A 27,615-nucleotide genomic window follows, 5' to 3' on the forward strand; every position below is an offset into this window, starting at 1 on the left:
CTGGGGGCACAAGACTCTCAGAAGAAAAGGATTATCTTTAGAGCTTATAGAGAGGAAAACACTACACCCTGTCCATACAGCAACTACGTACAGTTCGATAGTTGAAAGCTCTGTGACGAAGCTGAGAAGCTCCTGAATGTAAGCCACTAGTGGGCCATGAACTAGTTCAGTGGGCTAAACTGGTCATGCAAAAATGTCCAAGAATATAGTATGAAGTAGTTTCATGAAATGCACACATGGGTGGGCATGTGTATGTACAATAGATTTAAGTGTGTGTGCAGGTTCACAGACAAGTATGTGCCAGATTGCAACTGCAATACTTTTCATTTATGTATTTACTTATTGACTGATTGGTTAGAACACTAGGGATTGAACCCAGGGCCGTGTGCATGCTGGGAAAGTGCTCTCCACCGAGCAATATTCATAGTCCATTTTTTTTTTTTGGAGACAGGGTCTTTCTATGTAGTCAAGTTAGCCTTAAACTCACAATCCCCCTGCCTCCACCTTCCAAGGAACGCAGCACTATGCATAAGTCCAAATCATCATTACAAAAAGTCCTAGCCAGGCATGCTGGTGCACCTCTAATTCAAGCACTCACAAAGCTGAGTTAGGAGGAGCTCCAGTTTAAAGGCAGCCCGGGCTACATAGTGTGATCCTGTCTAGGAGGAAAAAAAGACACTGATAAATATTAATTTTTAATTTCATAAAGTTATTAGAATATGTCACTCAAGCTTTGGTTGTTCCTTTAGGACTTTTTTCTCATGTGAAAACTGGGAGACTTCATAGAAAATTCCCATACTTAAAAAAATTATTGATATACAGCTATGTGGAGAAAGACAGGAGACAGATGGAGAGAGTGGGCGCACCAGGGTTTCTAGCCACTGCAAATGAACTCCAGACACATGTGCCACTTTGTGCATCTGGATTTACATGTGTAATAGGAAATTGAGCCTGGATTGGTAGGCTTTGTAGGCAACCACCTTAACCGCTGAACCATCTCTCCAGCTGGAAAACTGCTACCTTAAATGGTTAGTCTTAGGTGAAACTCATCCTCAGAATGTATATCTCTAAATTATGATAGACATTTAACTCAGGTAAAAGCCATCCTGCATCAGAAAATAAGAACATGAATATTACCTTAATATACATACACAAAAACTAAACATGGGACTTGAGAATATTAAAAATAATACCTTTATCTTAATATAATAAATACAATCAATGGGTTTTCTCATTCCTTTATCCCTAATTTTACTCCAGAATATTCATTGACCCAGCCAGGGCACCATTTTACTACTCACTGGAATTGCTATGTTAACATCTTACTCAAAGTAAATGACTATATAGGAATTTGATTAAGACTACTTTTTAATATTTTATTTATTTATTTGAAAGAGGGAAAGAGAGAAAGAGAGTGAATGGGTGCACCAGGGCCTCCTGCCACTGCAAACGAACTCCAGACACATGAGCCACCCTGTGCATCTGGCTTACGTGGGTCCTGTGGAATCAAACTGAGGTCTGTAGGCTTCAGAGGCAAGTGCTTTAACTGCAAAGCCATTTCTCCGGCTTGATTAAGAGTATTTTTTTTCTTTTGTGGTAGAGTCTCACTCTAGCCCAGGCTGACATGGAATTCACTATGTAGTCCCAGACTGGCCTCAAACTCCCGGCGATCCACATACCTCTGTAACCTGAGTGCTGGGATCAAAAGTTTGTGCCACCATGCCTGACTTTTTGATTTAAGACTATTTTTATGGTCTAGACACATGACTGACTCACAGATTGGTAACCTGAGGCCCTCATAACCTTACAACTTGCCCATATTAGTAGTGTGGATGTATATGGCTTCAACATAATATTTTTTAAAAAATTTAAACAAGCTGTGAATATCCAAAGCTTTTTGGAAATAACTTGGGTGCACACTTTTATATTTTCCTGAAACCCACATATACATTCTTCATCTGGGCCAACATAAAATTCAGGGTCTTTAATTTTCATTGAAAAGTAAAAAAGCAAATCTGTCAATTACAAACGGGTACGTTAAAGCACAGTGTCGATCAGCAGTACCAGATCCCTGGACTTTAATATACCAGTGTGATGACTTAAGAGCGCCAAGAAGCTGCGTGAGGCCTGCCACGCTTGCACGCTACTTGGCAGTACTGAGTGGGGTTTGAGGAGACTTTCATGTCTGCACTTGTTGGGCCTTGAGAGGCTCAAGGCGTGAGGCCTCGTGGAACGTCCTGAGCCTAGCTAAAGATTGGTGATCTGCCTCTGGCCAGGTAGGACTCAGCAAGACGCCTAATGGCTACTTCCGTGCAGGAGTTGGAATTATCATTTCAATAGTCACAGTTTACTATTGGCCCTTACCTCTCCCCCCCATCCTAGAATCCCCGCCTTCGTTCCCAACGTTATATAAGCAACCGCCTATAACAATAAATCGAGTTCCTGCTTCGACAAGACTCCCGACTCAGTGTGGTTTTTCTCCGGTGATGAGGAGAGGTTCTGAGTCGTCCCATGTTCACCCTGTTCCTCGACCCCTTGGGAGGAACCAGTGGGCCTGGTCCCTCCTCAGCACTACCTGCCCGCCGGGGGAGCCTGGCATGCACTCTCACCTTATCTTTATTGAAACATACCTAGAGAGCATTTGGCTATCTGAGTAGTTCATATCAAAGCTTTCCCATGTGCCATGCTATACTCACAAAATTTTTAAAAATGCTTTTTATGCTGATTTTCTCAGCCTTTAGGGTTGGTCACATTTTGAGTGTAAATATTTTCTTTATGTATCATGGCATGGAAAACTGGGAAATTTATATTGTACAAATTTAGACATATGAACATTTCCTTAGCATCTAAAATCTGCTATTGAAGTGCCTAGTCATTAGGTTACGCAATGTTCCAGAACAACAAAGTGTGCAGCACTGGAGAGGACATTGGTCTTTGTTCAAGCAGTGTACTCTTAGGCCATCAGTATGAATGTAACTTGCTGTTACTCTTTTTGAACCGACTTCTAGGAAGCTCAACCTTGTATCTGGTGCTCAACTGCATTAGTCTGAGTTGTCCATTCCCTGCAGTTCACCAAGGAGTTCAGCTTTATCCAATAGCTTTGCTATGTCCATGATAAAATCTATGATCGTTTTAGAAGTAGATTAAATTAAAAATGATAAATGAACAAATAGATAGCTCATAAAACATACCTACATTATGGTGAACGTTCTGGCATTTCTACTTACTATATTTTTGTGAGAATATGAAATTAAAAATTAAAGTCCCCCCAGGAAGAACACAGTAAAATTTATAAGCTCAAGTTTGTGAATTATAATCTCAAGAGAAAAAATACATACACTAATCACCCTATTGGTCTCTTAATATAATATTAGATGGGTTTCTGATTTGAACAATAGTTTTTAGGAGGAGTCATAGCAAGTTGCCGTTTCTTTAAGTCAAAAGCGATTTAATGTTGATATTTTTGGTAGTTTAACCTGAAGAGGAGAAAGGAACTTATTTGCTAATAGAATATGACCATGTTAACAAAGAATTAGGTCTCACCTGAATGACCTCAGCATTCGATAGGACTTTCCCAAATCAGATACTCGTCTGCAAAATGGGCCCACAGCCAACTCCATCTGAAATAGTCAAAGATAGTCCATAGCTATTTATTTCAGAATTTAAATTTGGGAAATAACCTGTATTTGTCAGTTTTTCATTGTCACAAAGTCCCTGAAAGGAAGAATGTAAGAGGAAAGACATATTTTGACTCACAGTTTCTAAGTTGCATTCCATTGTGGTGGGAAAGGTGTGGTGGAACAGAACACCTCATGTCATGACCACCAGGAGGTAGGGAAATAATGCTTGTGTTAGAAGACTTTGTACTCTTTCTCCTCAAGTGGGTGCCCCTTGCTATGGGATGGGCCGTCCACATTCAGAACAGGTCTTCCTCCCTCACCTCATTTTCTTGGAAACGATCTCACTAATTTCCCAGGTGACTTTCAGTCTAGTCATGCTGACAAGATGAACCAGTACAATACCTGAATCATAATACCTGAGTCACAAAAGTTGTAGCTTTTGTAAAAAAGCTATTGTTACCTGGACTGTGAACAAGTTCTGAAAGCTACTTAAATTCACTAAAAAACAAAGATATAAATAATACTTACATTTATTTACTAAAGGAACCCAAGATGATCACTCCCCTGGGAAACAGGTTCTGCTCCCTATTCACTGCTGGGTAGGGAGCTTTATGTGGGCATAAGATGAATTAGATTGTCTTCCTTCAGGAAACTCTCACATTTAGTGAAGAAGTGGATATTTCACTTATTTATTCAAACAACAGTCAAGAAGATCATAAGGTCTTATGATCTTATGTTCATATACACCCATAAATACATACACAAATGTTATTAAGCAAATCGTAAGTACTGTATCAGAATTCATGAACCAAGTATTGAGAATTAAAGAGGGCAGCTTCCTTGAGATGCTGTCATGATCGACAGTGGACAGTTAATGACTCTTTTCTGGTATGGAAGGCATGAAATCAACATTGTATGTTTTGTGGGAAAATCTTATATTGTTGGAAAACTAAAATAAGAATAAATAAATAAGAAGAAAAAGCCAGGATTATTGCTGACAACACAGAATAGCTATTACAAGACAGTGGATGGACTGGGAGTTCCTTGGCACCTGGTTAGTTTGCTTAGCAGGTAGGGGCTCTGGTTTCCTTAACAATGCACACTTTGCTAAATATGGTCAACATGTATTTCTGATTTGCTAATACCATTCCTATGCTGTCTGTGTATATAACAGTTTTAAAACACAAATTATGTGTACTTTTTTCTGAAGGTATATGTCTATGCATATGGGCATGTGCATGTTTATGTGCAGGTGAAGGTCAGAGGTGGACACTGGGTGTCTTCCTCAATCCCTCTTCCACATCATCATCATTGTTACTAATGTTTCTGAGAGAGGGTCTCTCACTGACTCCATGACTCACTGATTCTGCTAGACTAGTTAGCCAGTCTTGGGGAAAACTAGCTAGCAATTCTTACAGATGTCTTTCCTTCCCCAGAACTAGGATTGCAGATGTGTACCACAAATGTCCTTTATGTGGGTTCTGGGGATTTAAACTCAGGTCCTCATGGTTGTGAGGCTAGCACTTTACCCAATAAGACAATTTCTCAGGCTATGATATTCATGATATTTCCTGAAATATTTTGGTCCCCCCCCTTTTTCAATTACCCTAGTGAGTTCATTATCTCCAAAGATCAAACCAAACAATCTCTGACCTAGCCTTTAAGGAGGACTAAATGTTAAAACCATCTCATATGCAGGGAAACATTACTACATGAGAGATTATGACCTCAAATGCCTGTAAAATCTATGATGATATAAAAGATTTCTATGCCACAAGACAATTTCAAAAGGTTAAATGTTTAAAATGACTTTTTCATCTACAAAGGACCCCTATGATACTGAAAATCATCTTCCTTTAAGCAATAACAGCCACATCTTAAAGAGCAGGACTATTCTTTTGGAGCGGTGAGTCTGCAGGGCGTTATGAATATAAAACGGCGATGCGCATGGCTTCTCTCTTCCTCCTTTTGTGGGAGCATGGGCCTGGCGCACTAATCACTACTGCTTTGCACCACCAGAAACACCTGGCTAACCACAGGGCCTCCCTGGATATTCCTAGGGCACTCCTAACTCGACACTGTTCTGAAGAAAAGGCAGTAAGAATTAGAACTGAATCCAAGATTTTCTTTTCTTTTCTACAATTAAGTTTTGGGCAAAGTGGGAGAGATAAAAATGTATACTTAAAGGGCACCAAAAACATAAAAACTGCTAGGAGTACCACTAAATAATTTAATGTTAACTTCAATAGCTGTCCTTTCCCTGAGGGAAGAGAAAGGACGGAGGGGTGGAGGGGGAGTGTGTATTGCAGAGGGCACTGTGAACAAGTCTGCCAAAGAGACTGGGAATTGGCAGGACCCCAAGGGCCTTGGACGAGCTCAGTGTTTTCAGAACTGCTGTGTGATTAGTGTAGACACTGAGACCATGTGGTCACAGCAGGGAATTAATTACCTGTAGGAAGCTACCTAATGCCCATGACCTGATTCTCAAAGGAGCTGTATGCTGGGTACTTCCCTCACTGTGAGCCCTCCAGATGGCACCCCGCAACTATTTTCTCTCTGCACAGATGCCTGTGAGGGAACAGTAAGAATTCTTTTAAAAAAAAATCATTAAAATATATCACTACATGTCTTTTTAACTGGACTTCATGTGAAATAACCTATCCTCCAAATTCTCCATGTTGCTCCCTTCTTGAGCTCATTCTCTATTGCTCATGCCCAAATAGCAGCACTTTCATCACAAGAACCTTCATAAGCCTAGTGGATCTTCATACTCTGGATCCCAGTGACCTCAGTGGCTTTGTTTAATTTTGAATTCAAATTGACAGACCCTTCCACAATGAGGTACTTAAAAAGGCTTTCTAGTCCCTAGTTGATGCCTGTCATGAATACAAATGTCAGATAAATGCTATTAAAGTGTTTTGACTAACTAGGAAAAACACTTTCAACGCAGTAGGACTCTGAAAGCTGTGGTACAACACATAATTGTAGCCATGGCAGGAAACCAAACCCAGTGAAATCAAAACCCCAGTTACAAATTTTAATTTAACAAATGGGGCAGGGACCATGATCTAATACTTGGGAAATAAATGCTAAAGCTACTGGTCACAAATGTGTTTCTACTTGTCCTTCCCGGCTACAAGACTCATGAGTCCTGAGGCAGGGCGGGCTAAAGTGAGTGGTGGGATGCCCTGAGACTGGCATACCCTGAGACACAAGAGTGCACCAAGACATCTGTTTGTCAATGCCATGTGGCCTGGAGCAACCAAATGCCACTGTAGGCACAGAAATTGTACGGAATGACTTTTCTAAATGGAAGAAAGAAACCAGGCCTGAAAACACAGGGCTGTAACAAGATTGATGAGTGTGTTTATCTTAAGGTAAAGGACCTGGAAAAACTTGCTTTTATAGGAGTAACATGTTTTGAGCAAAAAGGAACTCAAATACAATTCTGAATACGCAGCTTTGGGAAGGAGGAAGTGCTGCACCCTGAGCAGGTGCTGGCCGCAGTGGCTAGCACTAAAGGACACTGCTTCCCAGACACACAGGGAGCACATCATTAAAAGAACCCCAAACAAGCAGCCTCTTTCCTCCAGCTCTCATTCTGGCCATCCCCTGCTCGGCTGCCACTCTAATTGGACTTGAAGTGCTGCCTCCAGGAAAGTGACTCAAGAACCAGCTGGAACAGAATGCAAATGAGCTGATGGGGGAGGGAAGAGGACAGGAAAAGAAAAACAAAACTGAGAAGGAAAGGGGACAGGAGCATTGAGACCTGCCTTAGGACAGCTTATAATATTTTTCACAAATACGAACAGGCCCTAGTACGTGACTGGTTCTGTTGCAGTAACCAGCCTATAGCCCAGTGAGAGAAAAGTAAGGCACTATTTATAGACAGCCCTCTTTCAATTGAATTTACCTATAAAATGAAGCAGAATGTCCAGATGCCTAAGAATGAAGTTGATCCAAATGGACAAGGTTAAGAGCCATTTTAGGGAACATTTAATTAACTTCCATTTTCATGTATGGCTACTGAAAAAGGAAAGTCCTTTTTCTTTGTGGTCTAGTATCATTTGAGGATGGAAATGACTAACTGCTAGCAATCAAACAGCATTCCCAGACAAATATTAACCCTAATTTACCTTTAGAAGCGGGAAGATCTGGCAAATTCCTATTAAGACTATCTGAATCACTATTTGGTAAAGCCAACAGCTTTGAAAGTGTTGAAACAATTTCACCCTTCTATCTCTATTTGGACTCTTAAAGAAAAATGTTTCTTCTTTGCCTCTAATTATTAAAAAGGTTAGAAAAAAAATCTGTCTACAGGAAGAGGCAACAACACTGTCAGAGCTGGTTATGTTTCTGGTATTTTAATGTCGGTCCATCTCACAAACACCGGCAGCTGGCCATGATTTTAAGGCTAGCCATAGACAATGTACTCTATTTAATAGAAGGAGACTAAATAATCAGATTCTGGTCTATTGTACATATTCATAGTCTCAAATACTCCTGGAACAGAGCTGGTCACTGGCCAGTTACAGAACTATTTCAGATCTCTCTCATTTCCTCAACAGGCTGCCCCTCCCCGTACTGTTTGAAAGTGCATTTTAGTGACTACATCATTTTCTAGCAAGTCAATTACTTTCATTAATACTAGCCACTGGCCTGATACAATAATAAGAATGGGCAATGATGCTTTAGTGTGGGATGAAGTACTTTACCTTAACCCAGGAAGATAAAAGAGGAGAGATGATGACTTTGTTAAAAATACCAGGTACAGGGCTGGAGAGAAGGATTAGTGGTCAGGGTGCAAGTTCATTTGCCTAGCACCCATGTCAAGCCAGATGCACCAAGTGGCACATGCATCTGTAGTTTGGTTGCAGTGGCTGGCTGGAGGCTCTGGCATGGCCATTCTCTCTTTTCTCTCCACATGCAAGTAAATAAATATTTTAAAAGTAGCTGGTACAAAATATCCTTAAATTCTTCCTCTGTTTAGGCAGTTTGTTTTTTTTTTTGGCTGCAACTCTTTCATGTCACTGATGACCAGGCAGTCTTTAGTTATCATATAATACTAAGCCTGAAACATTTTTATATAAATTTTATATTTATATAAATATGAAAATAAAATTTAAATAAAGCTACGTATCACTTTACCTGGGCAAAATCAGCAGCAAGTCGAAGTTTCCCACCCTCACCAAGAGGTCTTATAAGACTGGCATTACGGATAAAAAGTTCAATTGCTCTTTGGGCAATAGCTTCAGTGTTGTCAAAGACAAAATCCAAGCATTCAAAGTGCTTAAAGTAGTCACTCATGACTCGGGCAATGAACCCTTGTAGCTCCTTCATGTACAGAGAACAAGGAACATCGGGCTTTCCTGAGCTGGGTAATGACCTATAAGAGGAAAAAAAGTAAAGATATTTTTAGCAACAATGCACTAAGCTACATTTTTTGGCTTCTCCTCCCTACACTGCCATTTCAATCCTATGCAAGTTTTTTCCCTAAATGATATCAAGGCATCATCTATTTATCTCTCTCTCTCTTTTGGTTTTCTGAGGTAGGGTGTCACTCTAGCCCAGGTTGACCTGGAATCACTATGTAGTCTCAGCGTGGCCTTGAACTCTCAGCAATCCTCCTACCTCTGCCTCCCGAGTGCTGGGATTAAAGGCATACACCATCATGCCTGGCTTTTTTGCACCTTTTTTTGAACTTGTCATTATTTTTGGACTTCTACTCCAGTTCCTCTGTCTTATTTTTAATTTAATGTTAAAGAGCATAAAACAATGCTTAAATTCTATCTAAAGACTGTGTTTAGATGCTAGGAGTATTACTAAAGAAACTTAAGAATCTGCTTACTTAAAACATTAAGAATGAAAAAGACAGCCATCTGGTTTGGACAAATTACACAAGGGTCACACTCATACTCTGGCCTCTCAAGTCCCTTCCTGCCTTACAGCTCTCCATCCACTCCCATGTTTTGCCTTAAGGTATATACACCAATAATAAGTTCTGAAATGGCTATATACACTTTACAATGGCAGAAAATATAGCCCACTCTAAATAAATTGTTGGCATCAATTTCTCTGCTCTTGCAGTTCAAACAGAGCAGACCAATAGCAGCGTTCTGACTGTGGTTCTGGTTATGAAACAATGCACGTGGTGCACAATTTTATTCCTCCAGATGAGGTTTGGAAAGGCTTTAATTTGGAACAGCAGATGATGCCAGCTGATGCTCCATGATATACTATTTATAACTTATAAATGTTTACAATTGCCCTTTAAAGAATATATTAAAAGAATATGAAATATTTATAGGGAGAAAGAGTTATACCAAAATTAGAAATCACCTGATACTAGCTAATAGATGAGATCACTGGCTACATCATGCTGGATCTTTTCCAAAAAGCAAGTTAACTGTTTCCAAATTCTGAGAACAATGTAGAAAGGCTGGTGATGGCATAGAGATGAACACAGACATGAGTAAATTCCTAGCGCAAGAGGGTGAGGTGAACTCCATGAAGCCTATGGACGGTTACTATAAACAGACTGGCTGGGGGTCCTCCACTTCCCAGAGCAGACAGAAACAGAGAAACTAGGCTTTTGTCCCAACAGGAAGGGATTTTATCCAAATGCGTGAACATCTCTCCTACAGCAGTAAGGTCAAGGTGAGGTGCATGGTGCAGCGTTCGTTTCCATGTTCAGTAGCAGCCCAGGGTGCAGTGCTCTCTGAGCAGAGGGAGCTTTGCTAAGTGATAGAATCTGGATGTGTAGTTGGGTTTTGCCAGGTTCACAACATTGTATGGGTAGTTTTGTTCGGGCTTCATCAACATAAAGTGATGACTGCAAAAAGGAAAATAAAGTACTAATATTCTCCATGTTTATCTATTTTTTGAATTGCAACAGCAATTATATACACACAGTTATATATGTATATAATGTGGACCAAAGAATCCTAATGAATACATCTATCACCTTAAATTCTTATTTACTCCTCTGGTCTAGCCGCAGCTTTAAACCATTTGTATGCGGTGCAGTGCATTACCACCATCTTCCAGGCCCCAGTAGCATCCTACTGTTTGTGTGTATGAGTTCAAATTGTTTACTGTCTACATGTAAGTGAGAACATGAGGCGTTTATGCTCCTGTGTCTGGCTTATTTCACTTACTATGTTGTTTTCCAGGTTCAGCTATGCGATAGCAAGTAACAGGAATTCCTTGTATTTTAAGTCTGAATAATACTCCCTTTGTATGTATACCATGTTTTCTTTACCCATTATCTGCTGATAGAAACTCAGGTTGCTTCTCTGACTTTGCTACTGTGAATAATGCTGCCAGGGACATGGCAGTGAGGCAGCCCTTGGACATACTGACTGTAAGCTCTCAGTTCTGGTTTCAGCATTTTAAGGGACTTCCGCCTAGCTGTGCTACTTTACATTCCTACCAACGACGACAACCGCCACCATTCTACGTTCTCACCTGGATTCATGATCTTTCATTTTTAGTAGCTATTCTAACAGCCGTGAAGATGAATTTTAATCTACATTTTCCTAAATATTAGTAATACAGATCAATGTGTCTGTCTGTCTGTCTGTTTTCTGGCATTTGTTTACTTTTGAAAAGAAACAACTGTTCTGATCGTTTGTCTATTATTGTGAAGTTTTTTTGTGTGTGTGGGGGGGGAGGGGACTGTTTCCCTTGAGATTTTCATGTTTCTTTACAAATTTGAGGAGTCAGTCCCTTAATTAATGTTTTGTCAGCCACACTTTCTCCAGATCCACATGGTATCTCTGCCCTCAGTTATTTCCTTTGCTGTGCAGTGGCTTGTTAGTTTGTGTAATCTCATTGATGTCTTTTCACATTTGTTGCCAGAGTTTTTAGGATAAAACTCAAGAAAGAATCACTGCCTAGATGACTGGTGTGGAGCTTTCCCTCCACGTTCTCTTCTACACTTAGTCTTGGGTCTCCCAGGTCAGTCTTGAATTCACTGGACTTGCACATGCTCTGTGAGGACTTAATGCCGCCGCTCTGAATCTGGCGTTCACAGCCCTCATTACTGAAGAGACGATCTCCTTCTTCATGTGTGTTCTGTCACCATTGCTGAAAACCAGTCAGTATGTGGGCTCATTTCTGGGTTCTTTATTCTGCTACATTGGTCAATGTATTTATTTTTATGCTACTACAATGATGTAGCATAATAGCTTTGAAATACAGATTGAAATCAGAAGTGTGATGTCTCCAACTTTGTTCTTTTTGTTGAAGGTTACTATGGTTACTCAGGACTTGATGGTTCTATATGAATTTTTGGATTTGTTTTTTCTATTTCTATGAAAATGATATTGGAATTCTCACAGGGATTATGCAAATCTATAGATCATTTTGGTAGCGTAGATATTTCAGTCTTTTAAATTAAGTCCTGTTGAATTGATGTGTCAGTATTTTGTTTAGAATTTTTTTTATTAGATTATTCAAGGTAGGGTCTAACTGGAATTCACTATGTAGTCTCAGGGTGGCCTCGAACTCACAGCAATCCTCCTACCACTGCCTCCTAAGTGCTAGGATCACAGGTGTGCACCACCACACCTGGCTTTGTTGAGGATTTTGCATCTATGCTTATCAGGGATATTGTAATTTACTTTCCTTACAGTTCTTCCATTCCATGAATGCAGAGTTTTTTCCCCTTTATTTAGCTTTTCCATTGCTTTCATCTGTTCTATAGTTTCAGTGTACTGATCATTTAAGTCTATGGTTGTATTTATTCTCAAGTATTTGTTTTTTGTAGCTATTAGCACTTGACAAGACACTCCAAGCCCTGTATTGAATATAGCCGTGACAGCAGGCAACTGTGTCTTGTTCCTGATCTTGAGAAAAAAAGCTTCCAGTTTTTCATCATTGAGAAAAGTACTGGGCTTGTCACATATGGCTTTTACTGTGCTGAGATAAATTTATTTTGTAGCTAACTTGTTGAGAGGTTTTTATTTTTATTTATTTATTTGAGAGTGACAGACAGAAAGAGAAAGAGGCAGATAGCTAAGAGAGAATAGGTGCACCAGGGCCTCCAGCCACTGCAAATGAACTCCAGATGCATGCGCCACCTTGTGCATCTGGTTTACATGGGTCCTGGGGAATGGAGCCTCGAACTGGGGTCCTTAGGCTTCATAGGCAAGCGCCCAACCACTAAGCCATCTCTCCAGCCCATGTTGAGAGGTTTTATAAAGAAAGGATGTTGAATTATCAGTTTATTTGCATTTAATGAGATGATCAGAAAACTGCTGTTCTTCATTCTAATGTGACACATTTATTTTTGCATATTACCTCATTCTTGTTTCCCTGGGAAAAGTCCCCCTTGATCATGGTGAATGATCCTTTTATTAAAGTTCTATTGAATTTGGTTTGCTAATATTTTGCTAAGGATTTTATATCTATTTTCATCAGGGATACTGACCTGTGATTTTCTTTACTTGCATTACATTTTTCTGGTTTTGGTATCAGGGTAATGCATCATAAAGAGTTAAGAAGGGTTGGAGAGATGGCCCAGTGGTTAAAGACACTTGCTTGCAAAGCCTGACAGCTTAGGCTCAATTCCCCAGTTTCTATGTAAAGCCAGATGCACAAAGTGTCTGGAGTTCATTTGCAGTGAGAAGAGGTTCTGGTTTGCCCTTTTTTTTTTTTTCTTTTCTCTCTCAAATAAATAATTTATTTTTAAAATAAGGAGTTAGGACTTATGGGCTGGAGAGATGGTTTAGTGGTTAAAGGCACTTATTTGTTTGTAAAGCCTGACAGCCTGGTACAATTCCCCAGTACTCACATACAACCATATGCACTAAGTGATGCATGTGTTTGAAGTTTTGTTTCAAGAGGCAGGAGATACCCATATTCACTCTCTTGCTGCTTCTTTTGCACACTCTCTCTCAAATAAACTACTAGATTTAAAAGAAAAAAAGAATTAAGAAGCATTCCCCCTTACTTCCTTGGAAAAGTTTGATGTATCAGCTCCTTCTTAAATGGTAGCCTTCCCCAATGAAGCCATTAGTTTCAAGGCTTTTCCTTGATGGGAGACTTTCTTACTTACTCAATTTTATATTCATTTTTATTCTGCTCATACTTTCTTTTTTCTTTTCGTCATCTTGGTATTTTTTGACTTTTGTTTTTCAAGGTAGGGGTCTCACTCTAACCGAGGTTGACCCAGAATTCACTATGTAGTTTCAGGCTGGCCTTGAACTCACAGCAGTCCTATCTCTGCCTCCTGAGTGCTGGCATTAAAGGCATGTACCACCATGCCCACCTAGATTTTCAATTTAAAAAATTCTTTTTTATTTGCAAGAGAGAGAAGGTGAGAGTATATGGGTATGTTAGGGCCTCGCGTCACTACAAATGAACTTCGGACACACTGCCACTTCGTGCACCTACCTTTTATGCGGGCACTGGGGAATTAAACCTAGGCCTTCAGGCTTTGTAAGCAAGCACCTTTTACCCATAGAGCCGTCTCTCTAGCCCAGATTTTCTATTTTTTCTTAATTCCTTATTGGTAGGTTATATGTGCCTAGAAACCTCATATAATTTTCCATTCCCACTAACAGTATATATTGGGTCCTTCTTCAGTTAATCCTTACCAGTACTTATTATTTATGCTGGTTTTTGTTTTGTTGTTGCTTCTTGTGTTCTGGGGACTACACCTAGGGCCTTGTGGATGTTAGGCAAACATTCTAGTACTCAGCTGTATACCTAGCGCTTCTTTCACTTTCATTTTTTAATTGAGTTTTTTGGTTTTCCAAGGTAGGGTCTCGCTCTAGCTCAGGCTGACCTGGAATTCACTATGTAGTCTCAGGTTGGCCTCAAACTCACAGTGATGCTCCTACCTCTGCCTCCCAAGTGCAGGAATTAAAGGCGTGTGCCATCACGCGTGGCCTCACTTTATTTTTTTAAGACAGAGTCTTGCTCAGTTGCTAAGGGTGGCCTATAACTTGTTCTACTGAAGCTTAGGTAGGGCTTAAGTGAGTGAGCCTCTTGCCTCAGACTCTTGAATAGTTGGGATTATAGGTCTATGCCCCTGGGCCAGGCTTGAATTTTTATGAGTCATTAAGACATATGATTTCCTCTAGGTTATCCAACTGGTTGGTATACAATTATGTACAGTAATTTCCTGTGATTCTTTGTATTTCTTTTTTTAATTTTTATTTTTAGAGAAAATGAGCAATAGAGACAAGAGAGGAAAAGATAGAGAACTGATGTGCTGGGGTCCAGCCACTGCAGTTTAAGTCCAGATGCTTGTGCCACCTAGTGGGCATGTACGACCTTGTGCTTGCCTCACCTTTATGTGTCTGGCTAATGTGGGATTTAGAGAGTAGAACATGGGTCCTTAGGCTTCACAGGCAAGTGTCTTAACTGCTAAGCCATCTCTTCAGCCTGATTCTTTGTATTTCTGTGGTATCAGGAATAACTGACTGATTGATAATACATCAATGAGCTACACCCCTTCATCATTATATGACCTTCTTAGTCACACATTTAAAAATATTTTATTTATTTGAGAAAGAAAAAGAGGGAGAGAGACAGAAAGAGAGAGAGAAAAAAATTGGTGTGGCAGGGCCTCTAGCCACTGCAAACGAACTCTAGACACATGTACCACCTTGTGCATCTGGCTTATGTGGGTATTGGGGAAGTGAACCTGGGTCCTTTGGCTTTGCAGGCAAGTGTGCCTTAACCACTAAGCCATCTCTCCAGACCTTGGCTACATTTTTATTAAATAAGTCTATCTTAAGTATAAGTATGTCCACTGTTTTGCTTTCCATTTATTTGCATGGAAGGTCTTTCCCACCCGGGTGCTTTCAGTTTAGGTGCATTCCTAAGGCTGAGGCGAGTCTCACGCTGAGAGGATATGCTGCTGGCCTCTCATGTCTTGTCCCACTCTTTCACTTGCACAGTCAAATCTCTGTACTTCTCTGGAGAACTGTTTCTAGAGTTTTGATCTAAACAGGTACAATAATTTTTCCTGAGCTATAGAAAATAACACAAATTAAAGCACGTTCCAGAAGCATGTGTAAACATAAGTCAATGATATTTAAACAAAAATGTGGAGCACATATCACCAATTCTAATTGTGGTTTGTAAGCATGATTAAAACATACTAGAATACAAACTTACTTTGCTATTGTTAGAGATCAGTTTTCCCAACTATTCTAAAGCTTTAAATAGGAGGTCTCAACTGATGGAGTGCAGTGCTGGGCTGTGTAGGAACTCATTTTTAATCACAATGTTAAGCAGGAGCTATGGTAGAGGTAACGGGGAGCACACGCATAAGAGCACTGATGGATGGGATGGCATCGTCGTGGGTGCAGTGGGGTTCCTTAGAGGGAAGGTCAAAGGTCAAAGGTCCTTCTTTCACTGCTTCTTTGTCCTACTCAAACCTGTTAGACATGGCTCACTTTACATAAAATTTGGTCAGAAACTGTGAGGAAGGACAATGAGCCTTGGTGGGGCTGGGCAGGAGCGTGCTCTCAATGCCACGCATGTTTCCGATGAGCACAGTGGCAGAAGCCGGGCACCTCGTGGAGGAAGAAGAGGAGAGCTATGAGAATGAGGGGAGCGAGAATGGCAGAGCAGCACGAACTACCCAATCGTGAGTGAGGTGCCAAATTCTGTTCCATAAATCAATTCTGTGTTTCAGTCTGATGAAAGAAAGATGATGGAAATGAGCAAAAAAACTGAATCTGTTAAGAGCAGTCACAATGAAAACAGAAGGCAGTGAGGAGCCAATGAGATCTCAAGAGGAATGAAGTAAGAGCAGTGAAGGCTAGTCATATTTCAGATAAAATGTTTTACCCAGAAAAATCTTCTTGATGCATGGTGATGATTATGGCCTCTATTGCGTCTCCCACCGAAGTCAGTAAGGGCTGCACAGCGTTCCCCATGAGACCATGAATTGTCTGATGAGGAGAAAAAGGAAAGAAAAAGCAAAGTCAGAAAAGCAGATACACGAAAATTCCGAGGAAATGATGTGGCATTTTGCCTAACAGCTTTCACATTCTTTTAGACTCAGACTATACACAGTTTGACTCAAGAAAAGTGTGCTTTTCTCCCTAACTGCCGTCAGCAATGACTACTAAAGATTTAGATATCTGGAACATAGCAGTGAGAAATTTCAACTTCCCCATTCCTATCATTTTGTTAAAACGTTTAATGAACCCATGGAGAAAGGAAGATGTACCAGGAGGGAGATGTGGTCCCACTTACAAAGCGGAAGTCAAATGAACACATTTTTTTTTGTTGTTGCTTCAAATGAACACATTTCTTTTGTTGCTTCTCAAAAATGTGAAACAAGATCAAAGTTAATTCTTTAAAAATTGGAACGTATGCTTTTAACCAGAGAAAATACAGAAAGCACACTGGCAATTTCCATAGGGAGATAGAGAGGCATTTCATGAAGCAGGTTTTGGCTGAGGTTCTGCTGCAGGGACTCTTAGCTGTGGGCAGTTTTGTGCCCCAGAGTAGACTGGCAGCGCATGGAGACATTTTTGGTTGCTACAAGCAGAAAGGAGCAAGGGCTGTGCTGCTAGCATATATCCCTACCGAGCAGAGGGGCTGCTTACCACCCTACAGAGCGGAGTGCAAGTCAGAGAAGCAGCAAGCCCTAAGTGTCCATCGTGCCAGGGCAGAACACTGTGCTACAGTTAGGCATGACTGTTCATTCATTGATGTAAGGCCCCAAGTGCTAGTTAAGGGGGTGGGTGTGAATGTATTGATTATATTATACACGCCTCAATGTTAATAAAAAGATAATGAGCCGGGCATGGTTACGCATGCCTTTAATCCCAGCACTTGGGAGGCAGAGGTAGGAGGATTGCCGTGAGTTCGAGGCCACCCTGAGACTCCATAGTGAACTCCAGGTCAGCCTGCGCTAGAGTGAGACCCTACCTCGAAAAACCAAAAAAAAAAAAAAAAAGATAATGAACATAGATGGTAAAGGCTCAAAATGGCTGACATTAATTGAAAAAAAAAAAAACAACGGTTAAGTAGGACCCTCATTAACTATATTTCCAAGTGTTATCTGTAGACTTTACTCTCTGGAGAAAATGGACATACTACAGGAATGAGTGTATAACACAGTTGCCCTCAAGGAGTTTACAGTCAAAAAATCAAACATAGTGACATAAATATACTGGAGTTAGTGGAATCATAGAGGGACTTCCAGCTTACGCTTACAAGACATAAAAAGAAAAAAAAAAGAAAGGTATTGCTTAAACTGAGTTTCAAAGGATAAGTAGATAGGAATGGGGAAGGTTGGGGCTGGGAACGCATCTGCTGAAGGCACAGGAGTGTGGGGAAAGCCTGTGTCTGGGGAGCTGCAAAGGCACTCAGTACACAGAAACTATAAGTGCCGGACTGTGCCAAAGAGAGAAACAGCAGGAGAGCACTCTGCGGGGGCTGCCTAAGGCTGGCTGGGAGTTTATCAGGAAGGGACTCAGGAAGCCAATGATGATTTTTAAGCAGTGAAAAAATTTTAATTTAGAAGAGAGTCATATTGGATAGGAGCCGAGATGAATTAGGCTAAAGGCAGGAGAACAATGATGAGGTCACAGTAGTAGAATAGATGCAAAATGAGTGCACGGACCAAACTGAGGCAGCAGAAGAAAGATAAAAGACAGCAAGGCTTGCAGACCAGAGCTACAACGTGTGAAGTGAAAAGATTAGGGACACACGCTTTATTTTTCTTTAATGATTTAGCCATATTATTGCCTAGCTGTTTAAAAGCAGAAGCGGCACAGGTTCATTTGAGACAGAAAAAGATAAAAGTGCTTGCTTGGGAACATGAATTTGAAATGCCTACAGAAAACACACTTGGCCTGTGAGGAAGGTAGAGATATTTAAATTTGTACTTGCTGAGACACTCTGATTAGATTTGGTAGTCACTACCTTTGAAATGGAAGGGGAAGCCAAAGGAATTGATGAGATCCCAGATATTACTGTGCAAACTTTTAAGGCCAAATGCCATTTGAAGGTCATGAAGAAAAGGAGCCCTAGAAGCATTAAAAGCAGTTAAAAATTGATTATATGTTATATGATAGGTAATCTGCTTAGAACCAAATTATCCCTTCCTCAAAATTATTAAAATCTCCATACATAGGTAGGGGATGTAAAATAGTTTATAGTTAGAGAGGCTGAGTCAGATCTGGATTGCCTAGGTATGTCTGACCTCTGTGAGCTTTTGGTGTACTAAGACACTAGGAAGAAAAGCCACAGAGCCCTGAAGTGTACGGCAGAAATAAGCAGAAAAGTTCTTAGGGGAGACCAGGTTTTCTACTTATGGATTACACAGCATTTTGATACAAAACAACAACAAATGAACAAACAAACCAAAAACTACTGGAGAAGCTTAGGAGACAGAATGACTCAGCTGCTGAGAGGTGTGGAGCCCTAGGCTAAGTAACCAGAGACATCGCCATATTTTGTGGCTTTGAGTTCAGGTGACTATAATCAGTACAGAGCAAGGATAAGTGGGTAAAACCTAGAAAACAAAAACCGTACCTTTTCTTTTTTTTAATACATATTTTATTTCTATTTATTTATTTGAGAGAGAGAACGAGAGAGAGAGAGAGAGAGAGAAAGGAAGGAAGGAAGGAAGGAAGGAAGGAAGGAAGGAAAAGAGAAAGGGTGCACCAGGGCCTCTGGCCACTGCAAACTCCAAACGCATGTGCCACCTTGTGCATGTGGCTTTATGTGGTTCCTGGGGAATCGAACGATGGTCCTTTGATTTTGTAGACAAGCTCCTTAACCCCTAAGCCATCCCTCTAGCCCTACCTTTTCTTTTCTGGGCTCTCACCTTTCCCCTAACTCCCTCCTACTGGTCCTTTTATTGCCCCCAAATAGTTGCCATTTTGACTTCATGACAAACATATACTGCTAGATGTAGATTCAACATGAGAGAAAAATATGCTGTATGTTATCCCTATTCTACCCCACAATCCTCTGTGGGTCCTCCTATGCCAATTCCTTTAGATGTCTGTCTTTCTCGTCACAGCCTCCCTTCTACTTTCATGTAATAGTTTTGAACATAAATGCCAAACTTGATAGAAAATATGCAGTAGTTGTCTGACTCTGGCTTATTTCAATTAGTATGATCTCTAGTTCCATCTATTTTCCTATTAATGACATAATGTTCTTCTTTATGGCTGAATAAACAACATTTTAAAAAATTATCTCATCGGTAGACAGGCATCAACACTGCTCCACATCTTGGCTACTGTGGGTAGTGCAGAGATAAACACGGATGCTCAAGAGCCTCTGTGGCTAGCTAACTTGTGTTCCTTCACACACATACGCATGAGTGGTCTAGCTGGGTCAATATGGTGGTTCTGATTTTAGTTTCTGAGGAATTGTGACACTGATTTCCAGTTTATATTCACAATAGTAGTAGACAAGGGTCCTCTTTCCCTTAATTCTCACTAGAATTTGTTGTCATTTGTTTACTTCATGTCAGTGATCTGAGTGAATGGGAAGTAATGTAGTTTTAATTTGCATTTCCCTGGTAGTGACAAATGTTCAATCTTTTTAAAACTTTATTTGAAAAACCTGGGCATGGTGGTGACACCTTTAATCCCTTGGAAGGCAGGGGTAGGAGGATTACCATGAGTTCAAGGCCACCCTGAGATTACATAGTAAATTCCAGGTCAGCCTGAGCTAGAGTGAAACCCTACCTTGAAAAAAAAAAATTTTTTTTTTTTTGAGAGAGAGGCAGAGAGAGGGAGAGGGGGAGAGAGAGAGAAAAGAAGAAGAAGAGGAGGAAGAAGAAGAAAGGGAGAGAAGAGAATGACCATGTCAGGGTCTCCAGTTACCTCCAACAAACTTCAGATGCATGTACCACCTTATGCATCTGGCTCAGGTGGGTTCTAGGGAATTGAACCTGGGCCTTTAGGCTTTGCAGGCAAGCACCTTAACTGCTAAGCCATCTCTTCAGCTGAGCTCTTTGATTTTTTTTTTTTTTTTTTTTACTGTAAGCATGAATAGCTATATACATTTCTCTTAAATCTTCCATTTTGTATCCCAATAGTTCTGGTAAGTTGTACGTTAATTTTATGGGATTCTAGGAATTTTTAATTTCTTCACTGATTTCTTTAATGACCCACTGGTTATTCAAGATAATACTGCAAACTGGGTCTGGGAGCACCTATCTGTAATCCTTGTGCTTGTGGGAAGGAGGCAGGGAGATCAGCAGTTCACAGTCATCCTCAGCAATAACATGAGCTTTGGCTAGCCTGGGTTGTGTGTGTGTGTGTGTGTGTGTGTGTGTGTGTCTGTGTGTGTGTGTATGAGAGAGGTAGAGAGCGAGCAAGAGCAAGTAGGAGGGGGAGAAGGAGAGAGAGAGGAATGTTGTTCTATCTCCAAGTATTGTATACTTACTGTACTTTTTCTTGCTATTCATTTTTATTCTGCTATTATTTGATAAGATTTAATAAATATACCAATTCTTTCATTCTTTTGTGTTTGTAAAGACTTGCTTTATGACTAAATGTGATTTATTTTAGAGAAAGTTACATGCTGTTAAGAAGAATGTCTATTTTGGGCCTGGAGAGATGGCTTAGCGGTTAAGCGCTTGCCTGTGAAGCCTAAGGACCCCGGTTCAAGGCTCGGTTCCCCAGGTCCCACGTTAGCCAGATGCACAAGGGGGCGCACGCATCTGGAGTTCGTTTGCAGAGGCTGGAAGCCCTGGCGCACCCATTCTCTCTCTCTCCTTCTATCTGTCTTTCTCTCTGTGTCTGTCGCTCTCAAATAAATAAATAAAAAATTTAAAAAAAAAAAAGAATGTCTATTTTGTAGTTGCTGGATGAATGCTCTGTAGGTTTGCTATGTCCATTTGATCTCATGTGCAATTTAATTCTTTAAGCTTTGATGCCCTATTTATCAAAGAAAATTACGTATTGAAATTACTCACTATTGTTGTATCAGGACCTATTTGACCCTCTATGTCCATAAGTGTATATTTTATAAACTTGGGAACCCCAGTTACTTTACTCATTGCTGACAAAGGTCATCTACAAAAACCCTAAAGCTACCATCACTACATAAATCATACAGCTACTCTCATCCTTAAAATGAAATGTGAATGCTTTTCTCCAGGTTAGGAGTCATTCAGTGGGGTTCACCCTCTCAGTTCTATTCAATACTGGACTAGTGGTCCTAGCTAAAGAAACTGGTCATGGAAAACAAGCATCCAGAATGAAAAAAAGAAAAGGGGAAGAAATAAAACCATCTCAGTTTGCATAACTTGACAAGGCTTTCTAATTAGAGAAATAAACAACAGGAAGCATGAAAGTACTTTGGGGAATGCTTTCATATCAAAGAGGGGAAATTCCCAAAGGGAAGACCCTCCTGCTGAAGACACCACATGCCTGGGCTGCAGGTCACTGGGAAAGCTGGTGCTGAGCTAGAAACCTCCCTATCAACGAGCTGCCAGCATGTGGCCTTTTGGAAGACAGAAGTGGCCAATGATGTTAAATAGCAGTGGACCCTACAAGCCTTATGCCTGACCAGCCAGGCCAAAGATGCCAACTGGTACGAGGGGCTTGTCTGTTATGGGGAAACTAACTGCTCTCTGATTAGACTGGAGGCCTGCTCCATGGAAGGGAATATGTGCCTGGTACTGAAAACCCTATGGTTGGGAGTAACAACTGCTACTGTCTGGCCAAATATATATATATATTGCCCAAACTTCCCTGTAATCACCTCATTATATTTTTGGTTGTGCCCATATATTAAAGCTACTCTCACTTTTGGTTAGATAAGCTTCTCTTTTCAGATAGTGGTGACCACTGAGGTGATTCAAAAGTCACCACAATTCTGAGAAGTGACAGTGGAGTGTTCAGCACTGAGAGACATCTGAGTGAAACCCTACCTCGAAAAAGTAAAAAACAAAACAAAACAACAACAACAACAAAAAACCACACACACACACACACAAAAGAAAAAGGAATGTAAGAGTGGGCTAGAGGGACAGCTTAGTTAAAAGTGTTTGCCTACAAAGCCAAAGGACCCAGGTTCAATTCCCTAGGACCCATGTTAGCCAGATGCACAAGGGGGCTCATGCGTCTGGAGTTTATTTGCAGTGGCTGGGAGCCCTGGCACACCCATTCTCTCTCTCTCTCTCTGTCAAATAAATAAATAAAAATAAAATAGTTTAAAAAAGTATGTAAGAGAATGGGCTGGAGGGATGGCTTAGCGGTTAAGCGCTTGCCTGTGAAGCCTAAGGACTCTGGTTCGAGGCTCAGTTCCCCAGGTCCCACGTTAGCCAGATGCACAAGGGGGCGCACGTGTCTGGAGTTCGTTTGCAGAGGCTGGAAGCCCTGGCGCGCCCATTCTCTCTCTCCCTCTACCTGTCTTTCTCTCTGTGTCTGTCACTCTCAAATAAATAAATAAATAAATAAATAATTAAAAAAAAAAAGTATGTAAGAGCCAAAGAAAAGGTAGGCTGTCTTCCAGATATAAAACAGCCTTCATATTCACGACCTCACAGTTCCTGACTTTACCTAAATAAGAAATTCATAATAGGAGAAAACAATGATGACATCAAAATAGAAGACAGACTAACTGGAAAGAAGGGATTCATTGGAAGAGACAGTTGGGAAGGGGAAAATGAGGGCAGTGGATGGAAATTATTATGGGTTATTATCTGTACTTAGGGAAGCTGTCAGTAAGTTAAAAAATTACCAAAGAAAATGGACAAAAGGAGATTGTAGCATATTCTAATTCTTCTTTACAAAGTGGGGAAGTCTCTTATACATTAAAAACATTTACCTAAAATAGCTAAGATTATAAAAATATCAGCACTCCAACAATCTGCAATAGTCCCTTATATATAGCATATCAAACCCACACAATCAGGGAGACATGAAGCACTGCCATATATAAATTCAGCAATATAGTCACTGTCTGCAGCAAGACACTGTGAAAATGGATGAGAATTACTGTGCAGTGGTGATTAATGCTACTTGTACCCATGTAAGTATGAGTGGCAGTTCATGACATGATAGATGTGATGATTAATGCAAGTCTAAAATAAGTGTGAATAAAATCCCAACAAAGCAAAGAAAAGTTTATGTCTACACACACACACACACACACACACACAGATGCTACAACTGACTTTATTCAACTGATTTATTTTTAATATTTAAAGTAGTCTTTGCTGGCTTGGAAGTATGGCCTGTTGCATACTTTGTCATGATTTCTTATTTTTTTTGTGTGTGTATTTCTAGTTTAATTTATTTAGTGGTTGTTATGAATATCTATATCCATACAGGATATTGGTATGTAGTTTTCTTAACTAGAGTCAGTTTTAGCAAGTTATAATTGGAAATGGGTGAATTGGGGCAGAGGTAGAGACATTCTATTTTGATAGAAATATTTTTAAATAAAAGTTATACTTTTTATAAGTAAAATAGTCCTTTCTCTGTAAGATAATAAAGGCACATATAGATTTCTGGTTCTTAGGCAGTAGTCATTTATGTTTTATGATATTTAATAATAAAATGATTTAATATAATTATATAGGATTTAAAGTTGCCTTTTGTTCCTTTAGTTGTTTTTCTTTTTAACTTAAATCAAAATAGTTTCCACATGACTTAATTAAAGAAAGCAAAAGAACTGTTTCATTGAGCCTGTTAAATAAGCAATCAACTCTTTGACAGGGCCTCTGCGGGAAAGTGCTGTTGTTATTTCTGGTCTTCTCATACCCAACTCTCAGGGGCAGAACTGGAAATGCCTCAGCAAACTGCAGTGCTTGGCAGCATGTGGAACTGGTATAGGAATAAACTTGAGTGAGGACAACAGCCCAGGACCAGCATCTTTCCCTACACTGTGTGCTAAACATACAGATCCAGGGAATTCATACTTAATGAAAGTATAGTCTCTGAGGAATTCGTTTTATACTTAGGTGATTTTTAATCACCAGGCAAAATAAGAATGCACTCTGTTTTAACATATACAATAGCCTTGTATGGCTGTGATCATAAGGGGTTAAAAAATTAATACAGTGGGACACTAACAGAATGTTTCAAGAAGTAGTAGACATTATGTGGATGTATTTGTAAATAATGTTCATGAATCATGTGTGTGGAAACTAAAGTAAAACATCTCCTATTTTGGAAAGTAATCAAAACACTCTCAAGCTCTTTCTACAAAGAAGATGGAACAAACTGTGGAGCTATAGTAAAGATGACTGTCGGTTCTCTGCCAAAAACCTGGAACTGAGAACTTGTAGGTGTGTCATATGGGCCTAAACTTATAGTTTGATCAGTAATCTTGGTAACTCTTGCTCAGTACAATTACTTTACTACAGTAGCTTTTCTAATGTTTCCTCATAATGAGATCAACACTAGGGACAGAAAAACATCTCAATGTTTTTAAAATTTTTTAAATTTTGTTTTTTTTTCCTCAATTTTTATTAACATTTTCTTTTTTCTTTTTTTAAATTTATTTGAAAGTGACAGACACAGAGAGAAAGACAGATAGAGGGAGAGAGAGAATGGGCGCGCCAGGGCTTCCAGCCTCTGCAAACGAACTCCAGATGCGTGTGCCCCCTTGTGCATCTGGCTAACGTGGGACCTGGGGAACCGAGCCTCGAACCGGGGTCCTTAGGCTTCACAGGCAAGCACTTAACCGCTAAGCCATCTCTCCACCCCCAACATTTTCCATGATTATAAAAAATATCCCATGGTAGTACCCCCCATCCCGCTTTCCCCTTTGAAATTCCATTCTCCATCATATCCCCTCCCCATCTCAATCATTCTACTTACATATATACAATACCAACCTATTAAGTACCCTCCTCCCTTCCTTTCTCTTCCCTTTTTATATCGTTTTTAACTTACTGGCCTCTGCTATTGAGTTTTTTCCTTCTCACGCAGAAGCCCAATCATCTGTAGCGAGGATCCACATATGAGGGAGAACATGTGGTGCTTGGCTTTCTGGGAAAATTTTTGTTTTTTACTTTCGAGTGAGACACAGAGAGAGAAAGAGGTAGAGAGGAAGAGAGAATGGGTGCACCAAAGGATGTCTACAAAAGGATGTAGCCACTGCGAATGAATGCTGGACATGTGTGCTCTCTTGTGCACATGTGTGACATTGCGTGCTTTGTGTCCCTACGTCTGGCTATGTGGGACATGGAGATCAGAACATAAGTTCTTAGGTTAGACAGGCAAGCACCTTAATCACTAAACCATCTCTCCAGCCCCATCTCAGTGTGTTTACGTACTTATACTACAGAAAACAGACTCCTTCCTCTCAACGTGAATAAGACAAATCCATTCATATATGAATTGTATGCCATTATATCCTGTTGCCTGTTAAATCTCATCCACATAACCAGTGGACAGTCTTTGGCCTCAGAATTTCCTTCTTTTAAGATCTGTGATATATTCTCCCAATTTTCTGTCTTTGGTTTCTCTTTATTTTTTAAGTATATATCTCTTGGGATTTATTTGGAAACTTTCATCCTTTTCAATTCTCCCTGTGTGATATAAATCTAATGTAATAGTTCAAACTTGTAACCTTATATAGGTATAGTATAGAGGAATTTTCTAGATGCAACAGCTAAGGCAAGGAAAGCCATATGGCCTCAGTTTGTACTTGTGAAGGAAAGAAGGGATGAAACACAGTTGCAAGGTATTATGCACACTTCTTTTGACTCACCACAATATGTGTTTACCAACCTGATGAACTTAGACAAGTGACTATTTCTAAGATGTATAAAACAGGTACAATGGTTGCATGATAATGCCTTCTTGGGACATCAGGTGATGCTGTCCCTAAAGAAAATGAATATCCAACAAGCTCTCATTTCCAAGGATGCAACTACCATATGCAGAGAGCAATTTGTATATACCAGGAGTCTTAGTTTTAAATTTTAGAAAATACAAACACATCTTTATCCTTTGTGTTTAGAATAATTATTAACATGCTATATGCAAAGGATTCTGAAAATATCTAACTCAATCAATCATTTTGGAGCCATTTTGATGTACAGAGCCAAAGATTAAATTAAATTCACTTACCTTCAGGGCGGAAGTTATGGTTTGCTCAGCTGCTGGTGGGAATGAGCTCTGACTGGCCACCACCTAGAACAAAGTTTGGATGTAGTTATAATTTTGCCTTAGTCAGCCAGGCATGGTGGCACACACCTTTAATCCCAGCACTTGGGAGGCTCAGGTAGGAGAATTGCTATGAGTTCAAGGCCAGCCTGGGCTACAGAGTGAGTTCTAGGTCATCCTAGACTACAGTGAGACCCTATCTCAAAAAATTTGCTTAAGTCACTTATTTAAAAAATAATAATTTTGATCATAGCATGGTAAATCTGTTTCTAGAGATTCAATAAAATATTATCATTACTTTATAATTCTATCTCATACCTGATTAAAAAACCAATTTGTTGAAACTACTTTCATGTATAAAGCAAAAACATATTTTAGACAGCTGAAACATGAAGAATATAGGAGCTACCTTTTTCTTTTTACTTTAGATAGATTTTACTTATAAAATCTTCACTTGGAAAGGTCAGAAAGAAGCCATATTTACTTCCTTCTTTTAAAATATTCACTTTAGCTCCAGGCAAGATGGCAGCATAGGAGCCACACCAAATTTGGAGGGAACAGATGGATCTGGAAAGGATTATATTAATTGAGGTAACCCAGGCACATAAAGCCAAATGTCATATGTTCTCTCTCATATATGGATCCTAGCTACAAATGTATAGATTTGTGTGTGAGCTGGAACCAAAAAATCAGTAGCAGAGGCCAGTAAGCTAGAAAAAGGCTATGAGGGAGGGGGGAGAGGGAAGGACTTAAGAGGCTGGTAGTGCATGTGTGTAAGTACAAGAACAGGTTACAGAGAGGGGAAAGGCCTAAAGGAGGCCAGAGGAAGAGATTATGTAAAAGCGGGTGGGGGAGGGTCACTCAAAATTCAAAATATTCTGAATAAGGCATATGAAAACCTACTTTTTTGAATAATAGTATATCCA

General features: G+C 40.0%; 1 protein-coding gene across 3 annotated transcripts in view; it reads right to left on the reverse strand.

The window, feature by feature from the left end:
• The window catches only part of Cog5 (component of oligomeric golgi complex 5), a 277,027-nt gene that overhangs the window by 23,023 nt on the left and 226,389 nt on the right, over nt 1–27,615 (reverse strand). For all 3 annotated transcript variants that reach the window (XM_004652876.3, XM_045135739.1, XM_045135738.1), the window contains exons 16-19: nt 26,654–26,716; nt 16,431–16,534; nt 8,769–9,006; nt 3,544–3,620 (exon numbers count right to left, since the gene is read on the reverse strand). In XM_004652876.3, coding sequence (XP_004652933.2) covers nt 3,544–3,620; nt 8,769–9,006; nt 16,431–16,534; nt 26,654–26,716 — 482 coding nt within the window. The remainder of the gene's footprint in view (nt 1–3,543; nt 3,621–8,768; nt 9,007–16,430; nt 16,535–26,653; nt 26,717–27,615) is intronic.

This window comes from Jaculus jaculus, chromosome 16 (assembly GCF_020740685.1).
Source record: "Jaculus jaculus isolate mJacJac1 chromosome 16, mJacJac1.mat.Y.cur, whole genome shotgun sequence".
In the NCBI taxonomy this organism is placed as follows: Eukaryota; Metazoa; Chordata; class Mammalia; order Rodentia; family Dipodidae; genus Jaculus; species Jaculus jaculus.